The sequence below is a fragment of the Apaloderma vittatum genome, unplaced genomic scaffold (assembly GCF_000703405.1).
Source record: "Apaloderma vittatum isolate BGI_N311 unplaced genomic scaffold, ASM70340v1 scaffold8738, whole genome shotgun sequence".
NCBI lineage: Eukaryota > Metazoa > Chordata > Aves > Trogoniformes > Trogonidae > Apaloderma > Apaloderma vittatum.
Genome location: NW_009729019.1, coordinates 1 through 16,552, shown reverse-complemented (window position 1 = coordinate 16,552; position 16,552 = coordinate 1). Strand labels below are relative to the sequence as shown.

Here is a 16,552-nt window from a genome sequence, read left to right as displayed (position 1 = left end):
TATGCACAATTTTTTTTTCTGAACTGCTTTTGTTGTCAACAGTATCAATTAGTTAAAAACCGCTCCCTGGATTGTCATTAAGCTGCAAGACACCATCAAGGGAAGGAAGAATAGTTCCACAGGGAAAATAAATCAGTATTGTCAAAAACGATAGTGACAGCCTTGGTAGAAGAGGAGTGTTTTTTCCAGGCTTCTACAGAACAGCTGTTCCAACAAAACCTCGTAATACGCTGTATGGCAGTATTGCATTAGGATTACAGGGAAACAGTTGGACGTGACCTCAAGCAGGGATCTCTGTGTCACAATTTAGTCACTGTCTACAGCCTCTGGACTCCTTAGAGCTCTGTTGAGATGCATATGTGGAATTCAGAAAACCTGGTTTGATTTTATCACAAAAAATGAAATAATAATTGGCTGAGAGCTTGGAGAGAAGGAACTTTTATAATTCAGAGAGGAGATCCTCATACACTGCTTTTTGGGCCAGGCACGGTTCTTTTTTTTGGTAATAGTGGGAGTCAGCACGCTTTTGTAGTCTCTCACTGCCCCTGGAAAACAGCTTACAATAAGGGAAGAAGATAACTTATCAAGGTTTTGTGGGGTTTTTGTTGTTGTTTTTTGTTTGTTTGTTTGTTTTTTGTTTCTTTTGACCAGTTGCCACATTCATAGAACAATAGAATGGTTTGGGTTGGAAGGGACCTTAATGAACATCTGGTTTCAACCCCCCCGCCATAGGCAGGGACACCTCCCACTCCACCAGGTTGCTCAAAGCCCCGTCCAGTTTCACAGTAGGCTCTGCAGCCTTCTGACCCTCACTGTGTTACCCTCTTTAGCCTTAAGGCACATTTTTGAGCATCTTTCAATCTGATATTTCCCTGTGGGAGGTAACGAATCCAATTTGTGTCAAGTGCCCTGGTTGTCACTTAGTTAAGCTGTATTGTTGTCAGCTTGCCTGTGGTGATGCTACTTTCCATGGTGTGTGTGTGCTTACCTTTTCATGCATTAGTCTGAAGTTGTAAGTGCTTCAGTTACGCGTTAAGGTTCTTATTTTCGGGACTATCATATGCACGAACATTGGATTATGTAGGAGGCCAGAGGCCATATCAAGAATTTTGCTGTGAGGTGCACCTCTAAGTGATTCTTGCCATCTGGTGTTGTGTAGCTGATAAACTGTATCCAGCCTGCTTGGGGAGAGAGGATGATGGTGAGCATGTTCTCATGCCCTGTCTGTGGCTGTGTGTTGTGATTCAGAATTGTAGAAGAATTTAGGTTAGGAGGGACCTCTGGAGGTATTCTACTTCACATCCTTCCTCATACAGGAATAGGGTGAGAGTTGGATCAGGATGCACAAGGACTTGTCCAGATGAGTTTTGACTATCTCTAAGGATGGAGATTTCACAAACTCTTTGAGTAACCTCTTCTGGTACTTAAATCACTCTCAATATGATTCTTCTTTCTTTATGTCCATTCAGCATTTATCTTTCCACAGCTTATGACTATTTTCATTTATCTTCCTCCTGTGTATTTCAGAGAAGAATCTGGTGTTGTCTCCACTGTAATCTTCCCGGCTGGAGAGCATCTTCTCCACTAGCCACAGTTGTCCATAAAAACAGTACATTTGAGATCTTACTCCAACTTTGTCTGCTGTTGTCAGATTTTCCACTCTATGGTAGATTTGTTGGTTTTAAACATCCCTGGAGACTCTTACTTAATCTTCTTTGTTAAGAAAGCATTCTGTGATACTACTGGGAGATCACATCCCTTGGAAAATGGATTGGTCTCTTTACTGAAAATGGGAAAGATGCAAGAGAGGACACAGTGAACAGACACTCTCTGGATTGAGGGTACAGTGAGCATTTTGGTACATTAGGCAGACCCCTCCCATGCTGCATGTTGGCATAGAAACACCGTGAGCTACAGTTACTCTTCAGGTGAACTGTAACAGGTTCCTGTTGTAAAGACTTGGAAAGAGACAAGTGAAGTTCAATTTGTGCTTCAGCTGGCATTATTTTTTTTGAATTTGTATGATGCCTTGGTTCATTGCTTAATATAGCATTGCTGTCCGCTGTTTTGCTTTGAATTATTTGTTCACTGCTCATGAGAACTGATACCTAATTTCTTGTTACTGGGAATGTTCCTAAGCATTACAAAAAGTGACAGAAAGTATTTACTAGTACTGAGGATAGTCTCTGTGTGTGCAGAACACTCACGTGACCTTGTCCCTTTACTTTTGAATACTTTGCATTTCAGAACTCTGAAAGTTAGGGAATGCAGACAAATCACTGACAGAATGTCTGTAAATGTGCTTCGCTATGTAGAAAGAACCGAGGATGTTATCTTAGCACAAACAAGTTTTTTGCATGTCTGTCTCCTCTTCTTGCCTCCCCTGGGACATGGCTCTGTATTATGTTTCTGCAGCTCAATGAGAGAGAAGACAAATCACTTGAAAGTGAGTGCCTAGAAGCAACTCCAAGGACAGTGAGAGTAGTGAATAACCATCTCTCCTTGAATATTTAGATCTGCATAATGACATGATTTCTCTTTTCACTCAATTTAACAGATTTTTCAAAGGCTGATTTATGCTGATAAACAAGAAGTTCAAGGAGATGGACCGTTTTTGGATGGAATTAATGTCACTATCAGAAGAAATTACATTTATGAAGATGCTTATGATAAACTTTCTCCTGAAAATGGTAGGATTAAAAATATGTTATCAGCTTGCTTATAACATTCTATGATTCTGTGACTTAACCGTTCTTACCATGTAGTTACATATTTGCTTACTTGAGTAGGATGCTAAATGTATATCAGTTCTGAGGTGTGAAATTTCTTATAAATTTTGGTTTTACATAAAGCCTTATCTACATTCTTTCCAATTATTGTAGTCTCATTCTCTTTAACACACCCTTCCTTAGTTGAAGCCTACTTCTATGGGGCTTTTCTTCCTATTTACTTGTCTAGATAACTGTATTTTGTTTATTTATCTGCTTTGGTAATCCATGTCAGGAAATCTCTCTAGACTGTGCAGGATTTGCTGGGTATGGTGTGGCTGATGATAATGCAGTGCACTTTGTAGTGAAGGTATGTAGTAGTATACATTTTACCACATTGATTTAAATCATACCTTAGTGTGAATTCATGTGAGAGCAGCCGCTCTAGAAGCCAAGATTCCAATGTAGGTAATGCCTGCCAAAATAAAGGTTTTGAATAATGCAGTGTCAAGTAACAGGCAATTCAACCTATTTGTTTAAGAGGAAGATAATGTTTAAATGAGAAGATAAAGTTTAAATGAGAAACATATTTTCTGTGAAGACTACAAAGTACGACAACAATTTTAGAATGCGTGTTTCCTAAACTGAATCTAGAGCCTGACAGTTTGGGCTGTGGGATGTGTTCCACCACTAGTGAGGTCGCAGGCAGTATGAAATGGGGGGGAGTAGTCATCAGGTGGCTGCTCAGATGGCCCCTGACAGACTGAAGGGCTTAGAGAAGCCTTACGAGAAGCTAAATCCTCTACCTGGGCTGTAATAACCAACACCCTGTGGCAGTACAGACTGAGCACTGACCAGCTGGAAGGCTGTTCTCAGTATAGGATCCCAAGGTTCCTGGTGGACAGCAAATTCACAGACTCACAGAATGTTAGGGGTTGGAAGGGACCTCAGACAAATAGAGTTCCCCTTGATGAGATGGAAGCTCACTGGGCTGCATACCGGGCTGTGTTAGCAAGGAGATAGCTCGCAGTTTCAGCACTGATGAACTGTGGCTGACTTTCGGCTTCCCAGTACAGAAGAAGACACTAAGGTCCAAGAACGTGTCCTGGACAAGGCCACCACAGAGATAGAGGGAACTGAGGGACGTGGCATATGAGAAGAAGCTGTAACTTCACTGCAACCAGGAGGTTACAGAAGCCAGTTTGATAAGATGCAGTGGTGATGTGTAGGAGCAAGGGAAATTTTTACTGGACATTTCACAGTGAGACTTGCTAAGCACTGAAATGGGCTGTCCAGAGGGGCTGTGAAATCTACTGTCATTGGAGAATGTAACTAGACACAGGCACTGAACAGCCTGACCTATCTTGGAAATTGGCCTTGCTTTCAGTGGGGGAATTTGAATTGTGGGTGGTCTCCTCTGACCTGAGCTGTTCTGTGATTCTGTCAAGCCTTCTGTTCAACAAAAGTGTTTGTATATTAATATAAAATTTATCTGCATATACATGTATATAATTCCAGATCATGTTTTCAGCCTTTCCTTAGGAAGAAAATTACTCATAAAACAGTAACAAGGGAGAACCCACTAAGTTTGTGGTGAGGGATTTGGATCTCTAGCTGGAGATTTCTGTCTTGTTTACAGAGAAGCCCATGGGGGTGGTTGGCCACTGAAGGCTGAAAATCTGATTTTCTGCGTGTGTGGGTGACACACTGTGTATGCACACACGTGCACACACAGACATATATGTACAGTGCTATTTAGTATTGTACTAGTGCCACCACGAGTGCTATTTAGAATCAGTAAAGACGAAATTAGGTTAGACTTTTTTTTTTTTAAAAAAAAGAAGCTAGTGTTCTGAGACAATACAGTTTTAAAAAATAATACTAGGTCTGGAGTAGGTCAGGCACTATGTGGGAGAACAGAAGAAGTTCCTGAAAGTTGCAGGAGACACAATTTCAAGACTAGACTGAATTGATTATAATCAGTCTGGGAGATTGAACGAGTGATTGAGGAGCTCCTAGAATTGATCAGGAGAGAGCAGAGAACATTGATTTGGAAAAGGGAACCAGTTTGTCTACTGGCCTTTGGAAGATAGTTGTTCAAAGTTAATGTTCCCATAATACCTTAACAGATATAATTAAGAAAACAAGCTTGGAAACATACTAGGCTGGTTCTTGTATTTTTACGTGGTTGTCATGTTTAATAATACGCAAGCGTTTCTCTGTGGTTCTTTTGTTTTCTTTTATTTTTTCCCCTGTGACTAGAGTTTTCAGCATATTCCATAATACCCTCCAATGGACTCCAGTAACAATTTAGTTACATTCAAACTGTAAAAGTTATAAAATTGAACTCCTCTTTTCAGAGGTTGCACTGACCGGGCTCCACCTCTGCCTGGTCACCTGTTGTGACATTGTACTAAGACCATTTTTCCCTGCTTGCTATAAATCTGGTTGTCAGTACATAAGAAGACACAAAGAACTGCTTTTCTTCATAAGATCTCCAAAGCCACTAAACCAACATTTTCCATATATAAAAGCTTTAACATTAATGCTCAATGTCTCGGGAGTCTCCAGGCAGAGTTGTGTTTGTTGAACTTTGCATTCACAATATGTTTTATATAAGTAGAATTTTCAAATTATTCTTGGGCTTCTTTAACATATTTTTTAGGATTTTCTTTCTTACCCTGCCTAGTGTCTTTCCACTTCACCTTTTGGTGAATCTTAAAGCAAGACCCTTTGTACTAAGTGAGTTTCACATACTGAATATTCCATATGCAAGCCAACAATAGGTTTTGCTCTTTTTTTAATATAAGGTTTGTGTAGATAGGTTTGTATGTGTAATTTTATGTGTTTTTATTCAAACAAAATTCAAGCAGGTAGTTGTATTTGAGTTTGCCTTTCTCTTCTCTCTGCAGAACCTGACCTAAAAAAACGCATTCGTGTTCACTTACTTAATGCACATGGTCTTGATGAAGCTGGTATTGATGGTGGTGGAATTTTCAGAGAATTTCTGAATGAACTACTTAAATCAGGATTTAACCCTAACCAGGGATTTTTTAAGACCACCAATGAGGGACTTCTTTACCCGAACCCTGCTGCACAGATGCTTGTAGGAGATTCTTATGCCCGACATTACTACTTCCTTGGAAGAATGCTTGGAAAGGTAAAAAGTGTTGTATAATATAAAGCTACTGCAGTACTGAAATTATTCAGGTTTTTTTTTTTTTTCTTTTTAAATGGGAGTGGATGGGGAAAAATGAAGAATTTTCTAGACTCGAGGAAGAATAACATTCGGATGTTGGATCCTGAATGTTATTTACACATATTAACCAAATTTCTGGCTCATTTTAACAAGTTTAATTTTAATAAGTTACATGATAGAGGAGTACAGAGAATTTAAGATACTCTGACTGCCATTTGAGCAAAGTGTGCATATGTCTGCGTCTGTGTTTATTCTCCTGCTTAAGGTTGAGTTGAGTGAAGCCACTCTGCTTACGGTGATTTTTAACCTGGAGCTTCCTGGAATTCGACTGTAGTTACATTTTCATCATTTGGAATATATGAAATTAGTATTTTCAGAAACAAACAGTTTGTAGTTGTATGAGGTGTACAATTCTTGCTAGCGTTTAAAATTTGCCATCAGCATTTACCAGACTCAAGAGCCGTGTGCAAATCAACTTTCACTTATTCCAGTTGCTTTTTCGTATGTTTTGCATCTTGGTTGAGTTTTAGTGTTTGATATTTCGATATTGTGAATGTTTAGAGACTTAATACACACTTGTTGAGCTAAATGAAAAATGGAGGAGGCATAAAAAGAAAAGTGAGAAACCATTACAGGCATCCATTACATGCAGTTCTCTTTTATGGGCAGGTTTAGTACTGAGGCTATTTCCTTCTAAGCCTTTGAAATAATTTTTGTAAAGTTAATAATTATGAAACAAAGCTTGGAATAAATTTGTTGATTGCTACCTAGTTATCTGAAACTGGAGGCATTTAACATGTAGAAGTCCCATTTAACTGCCTGAATTACTTTGGAGGCTGACATCCTGCTGACTTGCAGTGAGATTTAACATATGTTAAATCCTTTTAGTGCACGTGGAAGTGGTTTAAGAGGATGTTGTTGGCAAACTTGAGTTGTTGAAACAAAGTGCTGTGCTTTAGAGTTGCCAGTCAGCTGATGTAGATTAAAATCCCACTTTGAAGGCAAATTCTCTGTTAATGCACCTTAGCTATTGCAATATCCACACTTCTTAGATAATGAAAATTTCACATGAGCCATTTCAGTAAAATAATCTTTCAAGTATATTCCTGCTTTTAATGGGAGATGGATTCGGTCTAATGCAGTGGTTTGTAATTATGACCTATGTCACACATCCGAGGCTTCATTTTCTTTCTGCTTCTATAGATGTTTGGAGCAGGGAGGTGAATGCTGTTGTGTTATCATCAGGAAGTTACTTTGCTCCAAAATTATTTAGTATTTCTTTAGGAATAAGGCAGGGCTCAGTTGTCAAGGGGAAGTTTGAAGCATTATTTTTTTCAAAAAATGTATAGTTTTCAATCTTCAGTAATTTTTTCTGTCAGAACAACATGTTGCCCTCCGTAATTGAATTTCAAATATTAGCATAAAGGTGGAAGTTGCAAAATGATTCTTATCTCCCAGAAAGTGCTACAAGTACAGTTTTGGTTTTGTCTTTTTAAAAACAGAGGATCTATTATTGAACATTTTGAAAGCATAAATTGTTTTTGTATTTGCAGTATGTTTACATAAGGTAAGTATTGACAGTGTTACTTAATAATTACCCCTACCCAGGTGTGCAGACACCTTTCCAGTAGTGTATTTAGAGACCTGATGAATTAAACAGAAAGATAAGGCACGACCATGCTATTCAAAACCTGCCAGTATTGTGATCTTGGTTCAGTTACTGAGTACTCACTCACCCGTTTTCAAAAATGTGTCCATTTTATGCTTTGCACAGGGTTGTTTGAGAGCAATAGTGGATTATTAAAAGCCCCTTTGTAAACAAAACAGATATAATGCGAAGGAAGCAATCAGGCATCCGCAGCAATTTCTTATTTGTGGAAACCAGTATGTAAAGAGCACTGCCACCAAAAACTCTCATGCAAGAAGTTTCAATGTTATCAGAAAACAAATACATTAAAATATAATAATTTATAGAAACTCTCTGTCTCTTGGTAACCATTTCATACTAATATCCAAATGCATTCTACTTTCAGTACGTAGTTCAGGTGTTCTTCTCACTGGAAAGTTTCTAGGAGCTTGATGTCCTCTGTGTTAATTGGTCAGTACAGAAGTAGAAACATCTGAAAATTTAAAACTTACCTTTAAAAACTTAAATTATTTTAACCCTAGCTAAATTTTTATTTGGGGTGTATTTTTGTGAAGAAATGGAAATCTGTCTTCATGGCTGTCCATGCAACTTCTCCTGATCTCTGAATGAGCAAAAGGTCTTGTAGAAATAATACCCTGTGACCATGCATATGCTGTCTGAAATAATTCTTGGGGGTGGGGGAAGAAAGGCAGAAATGACTTTGCTTAAACAACAGCTACTCAAACACTTCCAAAGTTTACATTTCTCAACTTTTAGTGACTTGACTCTGCAATGTAAATATTATTTTAACATTGGTGCCTTTTAAGCATTTTCCTTTCGCTTCCTTAAAAGTGAAAACTCAGCTGACCATGCACACACTCCTCAGGTACCAGCCTCCCACCTCCCGCCAGGTTTGAAACTTGAACCCTTCAGTTTGGCCCTGGGGAAGCCCAGCGGTGACTTTGAGACCTCACCTTTGTTTGAGAGCTGAGGGTGTCCTGGGCTATCGAGGATGTTCAGAGCGAGGCATTCTAGCCCCAGATTCTCTTCATCATCATGTCTGGAAAGAAAAGTCGTCATGTCCCATGTGGTGTCCCACGAGTATGGATGGGACCTTGTAATCCTTTTGCTCTCTTGGTAGGTAGGATTGAGCCGTAGGGGAGGCACTTGGTTTGGTTTAACTCCCTTTCCACTTGCAGTACTTTTTCTGGCAGCACTAAACATCTTTCAGAATGAAGGCTTTCCTGCTGCCGCTTTGGCAGTGTTGTTGGCTCGGCGCGGGAGAGCGCAGAAGTTGCTGTTTTGACATGCTGCCAAAACTTCAAGCAACTTAGCCAGAGAAGGGAAGTTTGAAAGCAACACCTGAGAATCTTAAATGAGGATTTTCTCTCTGCTGATTCTTGAATGATCTGCTGCAGACCTGGAAAGAGGGAAACAGTGGTTAACCATTTCAGCAGTATCAGTTACAGATTCAGAGTTAAAATTTGACCTTCACCATGTCCAGACCTCAACTCAGTCTTCCATATACCATATTTTCTTTCTTCAGTTTCCCCGTTACATTTGGATTTATTCAGTGATGTTAATGTGATAGATATTGTAGAAAAGGACATTCTTTGCATTTGGAATTATTTGACATCAAGCAGATAATTCTTATACTTAATTTTCATGAAGTGCCGGCATTAGTTTAAGAATATGGCAGGAAGCCCACGGGAAAATTGGAATGAGAATTTTTATGGTTTCCTCTTCTTCCTTTTTGACATAAACCTGCTAATTTGTGGGTGTATTATGTTTTGCAGTGATTTTGCAGACATTTGTCTATCTTTGCACCTTTACCAAATCGTTTCTTTCTGACACCGGAGATGTTTTATTAAACAAAAATCTTTGTTTATATTGAATTCTACCATCTCCATTTCTCTTCCATTATTCCAGCATATTGAAGAGCACTAGTGAGTCAGGCATTTTTATTGCTGAAGAACATACGCACTGTCTCTGAAATAGAATATTGTCTTTTTTTCTATGCAATAAAATCTGCAGTCCCTAGAAGACACTGGAACTTCCTAAAAAGATTTAGATTTGTTTTGCCAAGACTTATTTTTTGTCTTTTGGTTGGGAAGGCAGTATAAAAACCAAAATGTGTTTTGAATTATTGTTTTGAACCGAGTCCTTTCCTTTGTGGATCCAATAAAGAACTTTAGAAGAAGGAACAAGGACTGAGCAAAATTATTGTGTAATAATTATTATTGGGTAATAGTTGATCAGATACTAATCTTATTACCCTAACAGTAAGTGTGCAACCATTCATTATTGATGAGATTTTTTTTCTATATCTTAGTGTGCCTTGTGGTTGCTGTTTGTAGCTTTCAGTAGAGCTGTGGTAGATGGTTTGTTGTCTGACATATTATTATTTCTTTCTGGAAGGTACGGGTGTGAGAACTGTGGTGTCTACAGTATCCGTTTTGCCAGAAGACTAAAGTAGTTCTTAATCATGCTTGGCCTGTACCTAAAATCAGTGAAGGTTGAATCAGTGGGAGACTTTTCATAGCAAGATCTGAATCAGATCCTAAACTCCTAAATTGTTAATAAGCTGCACATATGGAGTTAAAACCTTCCAAAACCTGTTTCTAGTAACGCATTTATGTGCCCGTTTTGTGCCAAAAGCTTGTAGAGAGAAAACGGAAGAAAGAAAACTCTATAATGAGAAGAACCAGGTTTCATATACTTCAGTATTTGGTACAGCGGTGCATCCAGGCATTGTGCTTCTACGCTTCCTCTGTTTTGCTGACTGCTGAAGGGTGTTTTCTTTTTTTCTTCTTCTGATTTTTGAGGCTACCCTTTCCTTTTGATTTTTGAGGCTACCCTTTCCTTTTGCTTACTGCCCATTTAACTAAGATCTGGCGTATATCAGTACACTCTTAACAGGTTTGTGCAGCAGCCACAATTGTTCCTATTAGTACCTAGAAAGGTGAGTATGGAATTGGTGATACTGATACAAAGAAGAGGTAATTTGTGTAAACTTTTTCTTTTATTAATTTCAGTTACCCTGCAAATTATTTTGTAGACTCAGCATTTTGCTTAAAAGCAAGTTAGCTTATGATCATTTGTCTGTCGGAATCCTGAATCATCTGAAATGGAATCAAACCAGGAGTTTACCATGTCGAGTGGCTTGCTCCTTTATTGCATCTACAGTGCAGGAACACAGTCGTAAGAGAGAGAAATTGATACCTCGTGGAAGCTATTTCATGATTTATGATTGTAGATGTAAACTAATGTGAATCTGGTTTTTGACATGGTTACTCAGCTTGACAATTCCTTTGTGTACAGGTTCATTTAACATAACCAATTATCTTTTGATTACAAATAGCTATGCTAGTACTAACCTTGTAAATATACGTCTGGCACTAAAAGACTTCTGAAATGTGGTATTTTAACTCTAAATCTTTAGGAAAGAAAAGTGTGTATTGATGGATTGTGATATTTATTGGGTCATAATGTATTTAAATTTTCTTTAATGCATATGTTAGTGATTGTTTACCGTGATAAAGTGCATAGAGGTCTCTGCAAGGAGTTCTGCATGGAAAGAATTACCTCATGTCAGTGGTCACTCCTCAATTAAAAGTTCCATTAGCAGATGATTCCTGCTTCTGTTTTGTGTACTGATTGCATTTTATTGCCTCTAAATCAGATTCCTAGACAGGGAATAAATAAACAGTTAGAGTGTGTGGTAATGGTATCCTGATCTTTTTCACAGCTGGGAACACCTACATCCATTTCAATCACTTAGGTTTGGATTACTTACTGAAATTCTTCATTCTATTTGAACTGTCTTCAGAAATGACTAGTTTCACTGCTTTTAAAATACAGATTTATCTTAGAAGCATACCCAGAGGTTATAGAACAGTAAATGTTTCAGTTTTTCGGAAGATTAGAATCTAAAATAGGGAGGAGATGCCTTCCTTTTATTGCTAGTTCTTAGTGAATTATGTTTAAGACAGGAAAAATCTATTAAGCCTTTACTGGAACTTCAGTAGTGAATGATAACTATCAGTTATCCAGTGAATCCACAGGAACCTCTGGTCCTTCCCTTTCTTGTCCCTCCAGCCTCCCAAATGACATCGCTAGCAAGTATAAGTTACTGAGGTAACTGTTCTATTAAAATAGAAAATACCAAGCTGATGACAAGGTGGTTTTCTACAAGTACCAACATTTCTGAAGCCCTCTATCTTGGGAATGGAAATTCCTGTAGGAAAATCAAATCTATCCCCCATTCTTAGAATAAAAATACCAGCATGTTTCTGCTATTTACACTGCAGCAAATTTGACAGACAGGCCCTTTGCACCCGTCTAAGTCTTTCCACCCCAGAGTTGTGGAACTTCATGTTCTTCCTGACCTTCAAATTCCCAGTGAGTGGGAAGTCACAAGTAAAACCAATGTACAGAAGGCTTTCTTTTCTCTGAAAATACAAAAAGGAACGTTAATAACATTCTCTTGGAAGCTTAATTAGAAGCAACTAGCTGTGGAATTTTGGATTCCCACTTTTTTAAAAGATAGAAAAGACATCCATTATTTGAACAAAAAACACACTATGAATTTTAAGTCATACAGGGAAGATAATGTACCAGATTTTCCATTACTACGATGATAGGAATGTATCTAGATGGCTTTGCGACTGTAGGGCTCAGAGAACCGAGAAAGAGTGACTTAAAGCTGCCCGGTAGGAGATATACCGAGTAGTGACACCTGTCTGGTAGAATGAGTTTTATCTTATCATATTTGTGTTAGCAAAAAAATCAGTTTGGTTTTGCTCACCTGAAAGCATATTATTAAGTATATCTCTAAGAAATTATTTTATCTTAAAATTACTATACACTGGCTTTAGAAATGCTTCAAAAATGCAAGAACACATTAGTTTTAACGTAACTTATTTTTAGCTTTATCTTTTTCATTAGGGTAGAAAAGGCTATGCTGGCCCCAAAGGCTTTGTGAATGTGATGAGGTATTTCTAGGATATAAATAATAAGGTAGAAGGAAGTTCTAATGGTTTTGCTATTTTTCTATCAATTTTATTAATGGTTCTGTACAGTTTTGAAGATCTATTGCACTCTGTAAGTGCTAAGTATTATTTAATAGTAACTTTTTAAAATGACTGAAGTATAAAGGGTTATGGTCTTGGGGGCTAATTAGGGAAATAACTGATTTTAAGCCCAGTCATTTACTGCCTCCACCCTTACGCTGTGTGTCTTTCTAGGGGTATGACTTTAGCATTGTTTAGGTTTTAAAATACAATTCTGGGTTTTAAAAGTTTAGTAAAAAGTAGGAGCAATGACGGATTAATTATTTTTTTTAAAAGAAAGATTTTTGTTGAAATAATAAATGAGAGAATTTATTGTAGAACTGAAAGTGTAAGTAAAGGCACTAAAGCGGCCTCACAGGCAGGGAGCTTTAGTTAGTTCATCTGTGCATTTGTTTACATGATTTGAACCTCACTCAGCATGTTGTGAGGTCTATGTAACCTCTGTGATATATAGCTAATTTGTCTGAAATAACTAGACTAGTTTAAATTTTGTCATTTTCTAAAACATGACACCAAGTCTTCTCTTTCTGAAGAGCTGTTTCCTAAATCTTGGGGTCATACCTGAGAAATGCGTGTGACCATCTAGTGCTTAAATAATATTGTGATAGTTACCATGTATGGTCTCAGTCAGATATTATATTGAAAAGAGGGGAAAAAAAATCCTCCTTTCTCAGAGTACTGTGTCATTTTTTTTTTTACTTTATGTACTGTACACAGCTCTCATTCTGGCTGAGATCTTTCTTCCATAATATATTAAAGCTGCTAATTGCTTGCCTGTGTTCTGAAAATTGCTTCCCTTAAAGAACCATTCCTTGTTCCCACACATCATAAGAGTTTAATGAATGCATTCAGTATATTCTAAAGTATCTGAACGTAACATTTTTCACTTTAGATGACCAAGTTGTGATCTGTGTTGCTGAATTAAGGTTTTTGTAGCTGTCATGTTGTAGTCAATTATAGTTGCTCTGTACTGTAATTGCAACTAACTAATATTATTTTAAACAATAGACTTCAGACTGCATGCTCTGTGTGTGAGGTCAAAACCTATTTAACCACAGTAGACTTCCTGTTATTTTGCTTGTTTTTATTATTCCAGTGTGTTCTACAGGCATTCACACACAGATGGGAAGGGAGGTGTATGAAGCTCATTTTATTGAACACTATGCACTTCCATAATGAAATAATTGCCCTTGGCCTTTTAATTAGAAAAAATCCTTTTTTTAAAAAAAAAACCACAAAAAACCACAAAAAACTAGCAGGGCACTTTGACGTAATTGGGAAAACTCTGGGATGAAGATTACCAAAAATAATTTTTTACCAAAACCTGGATTTGTTTATTTGTTCTATTCTGTTTAGTTGTTTCAGAAGCTTCTGAGTTACTTTAATGGTTATCTAGAGATGTCATAACTTTGCCTAAAGAGCATCTCTAACCTACATGAGCTTGAAATAGTCTGGGGAAATCTAGGTTAGCCCTTTCAGCAGATGTAGTGCTTGAGCTACTGCAAATGCATCACCCTACGGTGCTTGTGTGGTTGCTCTTGATGTAGACGTCCCTGTCTCTCCAGACTTGCCTTTTGCCCCAAGTTTACATCTGCAAATTAAACTTTGGTGAAAACAGAATGCTAATACTCCTGACTTTTTGGGGAGGCAGAGGTATATAAGGTCTGTTAAGGTGTTTGGGTTTTCGTTTCTCCTATGGGCAAGTGGTGGCTCTAAGTGGTCTCACTGTCCCTTGCTTGGTTTCAGTCGTAGCTGTGAGCTGGATCAGATCCTCATTTGAAGGAAAACTTAACTTCATACAGTGTCTGGGCTCTGTCCACCCCCGGAAACCCAGACCCGAAACAATGCACAGCGCAAATAATCTCCAAACTTTGAACCTTGTTCAATGTATTGTAATGCTTCTGTAGCCTCTGCTACACAACTACTCTACGTGCAAAGAAACCCAGTTGAATCTTCAAGCTGATTTGTTCCATCGCTCAGGCAGGGATGGGTGTAATCACATCTCTTGGCAGAACCAGGTAGTTTGATCACTTTATGCTGGCTGAGAAACAAGGAAGTTAGGTGGAAACTGAAAAATCAAGTTTCAATTTATTTAGTCATATTCAATTGTACAAAGCATTCCTCATCATCTCCGCACAATGCTGGACCTGCAGTGGTGTAATTTACCTCTTTGAAACAAAAAAGAAATTTATAATGATTTTATTTACCAGCGTTTTAATGCATTTTGTGTTAAACTTTATTAGGATAGCTTGACTTCCAAACTAATTAAATCACTTTGTCTTGTTTCCAAAAATACATTGTTTTTAATATTTCAATCACTTAGCTAAATGAAGGAGTAGTAATTAAGGTTATTCTCAAGTTGGACAATTTAGTTTATTTAAAAATGCTTTATATAGTTTTTAGATGAAGTTATAAATGTTCACTTTGGAACTACCTGAAGATTAATAGTGATGCATTTGAAATGCATTATTTTTTTATTGATTCTTAATGTAGTAAATTACTGAAGTTATTTGGCAGCAAACAGAAATAGCCAGTGATGTTGTTCACATTTATTTTCCTGATAGCGTCACAATTTGCATTAATTGCATTGCAGCTGCACTCACTTATATTAAAAAGCTTCTACTATAATTAATCCTTTTTATTTCAGATCATTTTGGCACAATTTCTAGCAATAAACACTCATAAAAGACAGACACTTGAAAAATAACATACAAGTTTTTTCAATATACCTATTGCTGTTTTTTCCCTGACGGGATTATTGATAGGCTTCTAAGATCAAGTGTTGCAAGTGGTGAAGACTTAAGACTAGTTTGAAAAATGCTAAGTGGATTGTTTTGCATAAAAAATAGACAGGTTTTGAATTTGTGTAATTAACCTGTGTTTAGAAAATACCTTGATTTATGTCTACATTTGTATTTCAGTTGCATACATTATGGAAATTTAATTTATAATCCATTTAGCTGATGTGATCATAGTTTTTAGTGCTATCATTTATTAGTCCTTGTATATTAAATGCTCTAAAGGCTTAAACCTGCCTTGTGTAAAAAATTACACCTCTGCATTTACATTTTATGAGTCATAGATGGAATTCTATTTTAAATTCGGATAGCTTTGATATATTTAAGGAATTACAATGGCTTTATTGTTACTAATGCAGGAACAGCAAACACTGACCTTACACATTGCAAATTAATGATTTATCCCTCTAGTTTGCTTTTAAAGTCAACTATACAAATGAGGATTTCGACTTCTACACCTTGAATAAATCATATAGCTCTAAATATAATGCACCCTTTGGCTTTGAACTCGTTATTCTCAATTCTTTTTGCAAGGTCTAACTTGCCTCGTAGAAATGTTCTTTCAGAAGTTTAGGGAATTGTGTATATTTTTCTCAACAGCTTTGTTGGAATATCATTGAGTGATGGTAGCTACGGTTATTCTTTTTCCCTTTTTTTTCCCCTGTTGTGCTTCCTCTTCTAAGTTTGCAGCAGATTATGGAGGAATTAGGTAATGACAAAACACTGCTCTTGAGTAAAAAGAGAGCAAACAGTGACGCTATGTTGGTGATGCCCCTTCTGATCACCCTGGCAGTGATGTTAGTGATACGGTAAAGATCTGGTTGTCGTTAGAAATGCTGGTATGGCAGACACACTGGATGACAGGAAAGGCTGTTGGAGAGGATGCTTCAGCAATGTTTTTTAAAGACATTTTTCGTTTATTCACGTAGGCTTTCTCTAAGTGATGTCATGCATTTCTTTCTAGCTCTGAAGTTTCCTCTGGAGAGCTAACATAAGTACTTTTTTCTTCAGCTTGTTAGTGTATGAAAAATATGTGAAGTTGCTTTGCATTACATGGAAATGTGAACCTACAGTAGATCAACGGAGCCTGGTATTGCTGGAGTTTTGTGAAGTATTGAATCACAGAATTATTGAGACTGGAAAAGATC

At 37.4% G+C, this 16,552-nt stretch overlaps 1 protein-coding gene across 1 annotated transcript in view; it reads left to right on the top strand.

Moving 5' to 3' along the window:
• The window catches only part of UBE3C (ubiquitin protein ligase E3C), a 38,458-nt gene extending 32,217 nt beyond the window's left edge, over nt 1–6,241 (top strand). The window contains exons 17-19 of the mRNA XM_009874295.1: nt 2,558–2,690; nt 5,621–5,868; nt 6,173–6,241. Coding sequence (XP_009872597.1) covers nt 2,558–2,690; nt 5,621–5,868; nt 6,173–6,241 — 450 coding nt within the window. The remainder of the gene's footprint in view (nt 1–2,557; nt 2,691–5,620; nt 5,869–6,172) is intronic.
• The last annotated feature ends 10,311 nt before the right edge of the window (nt 6,242–16,552 follow it).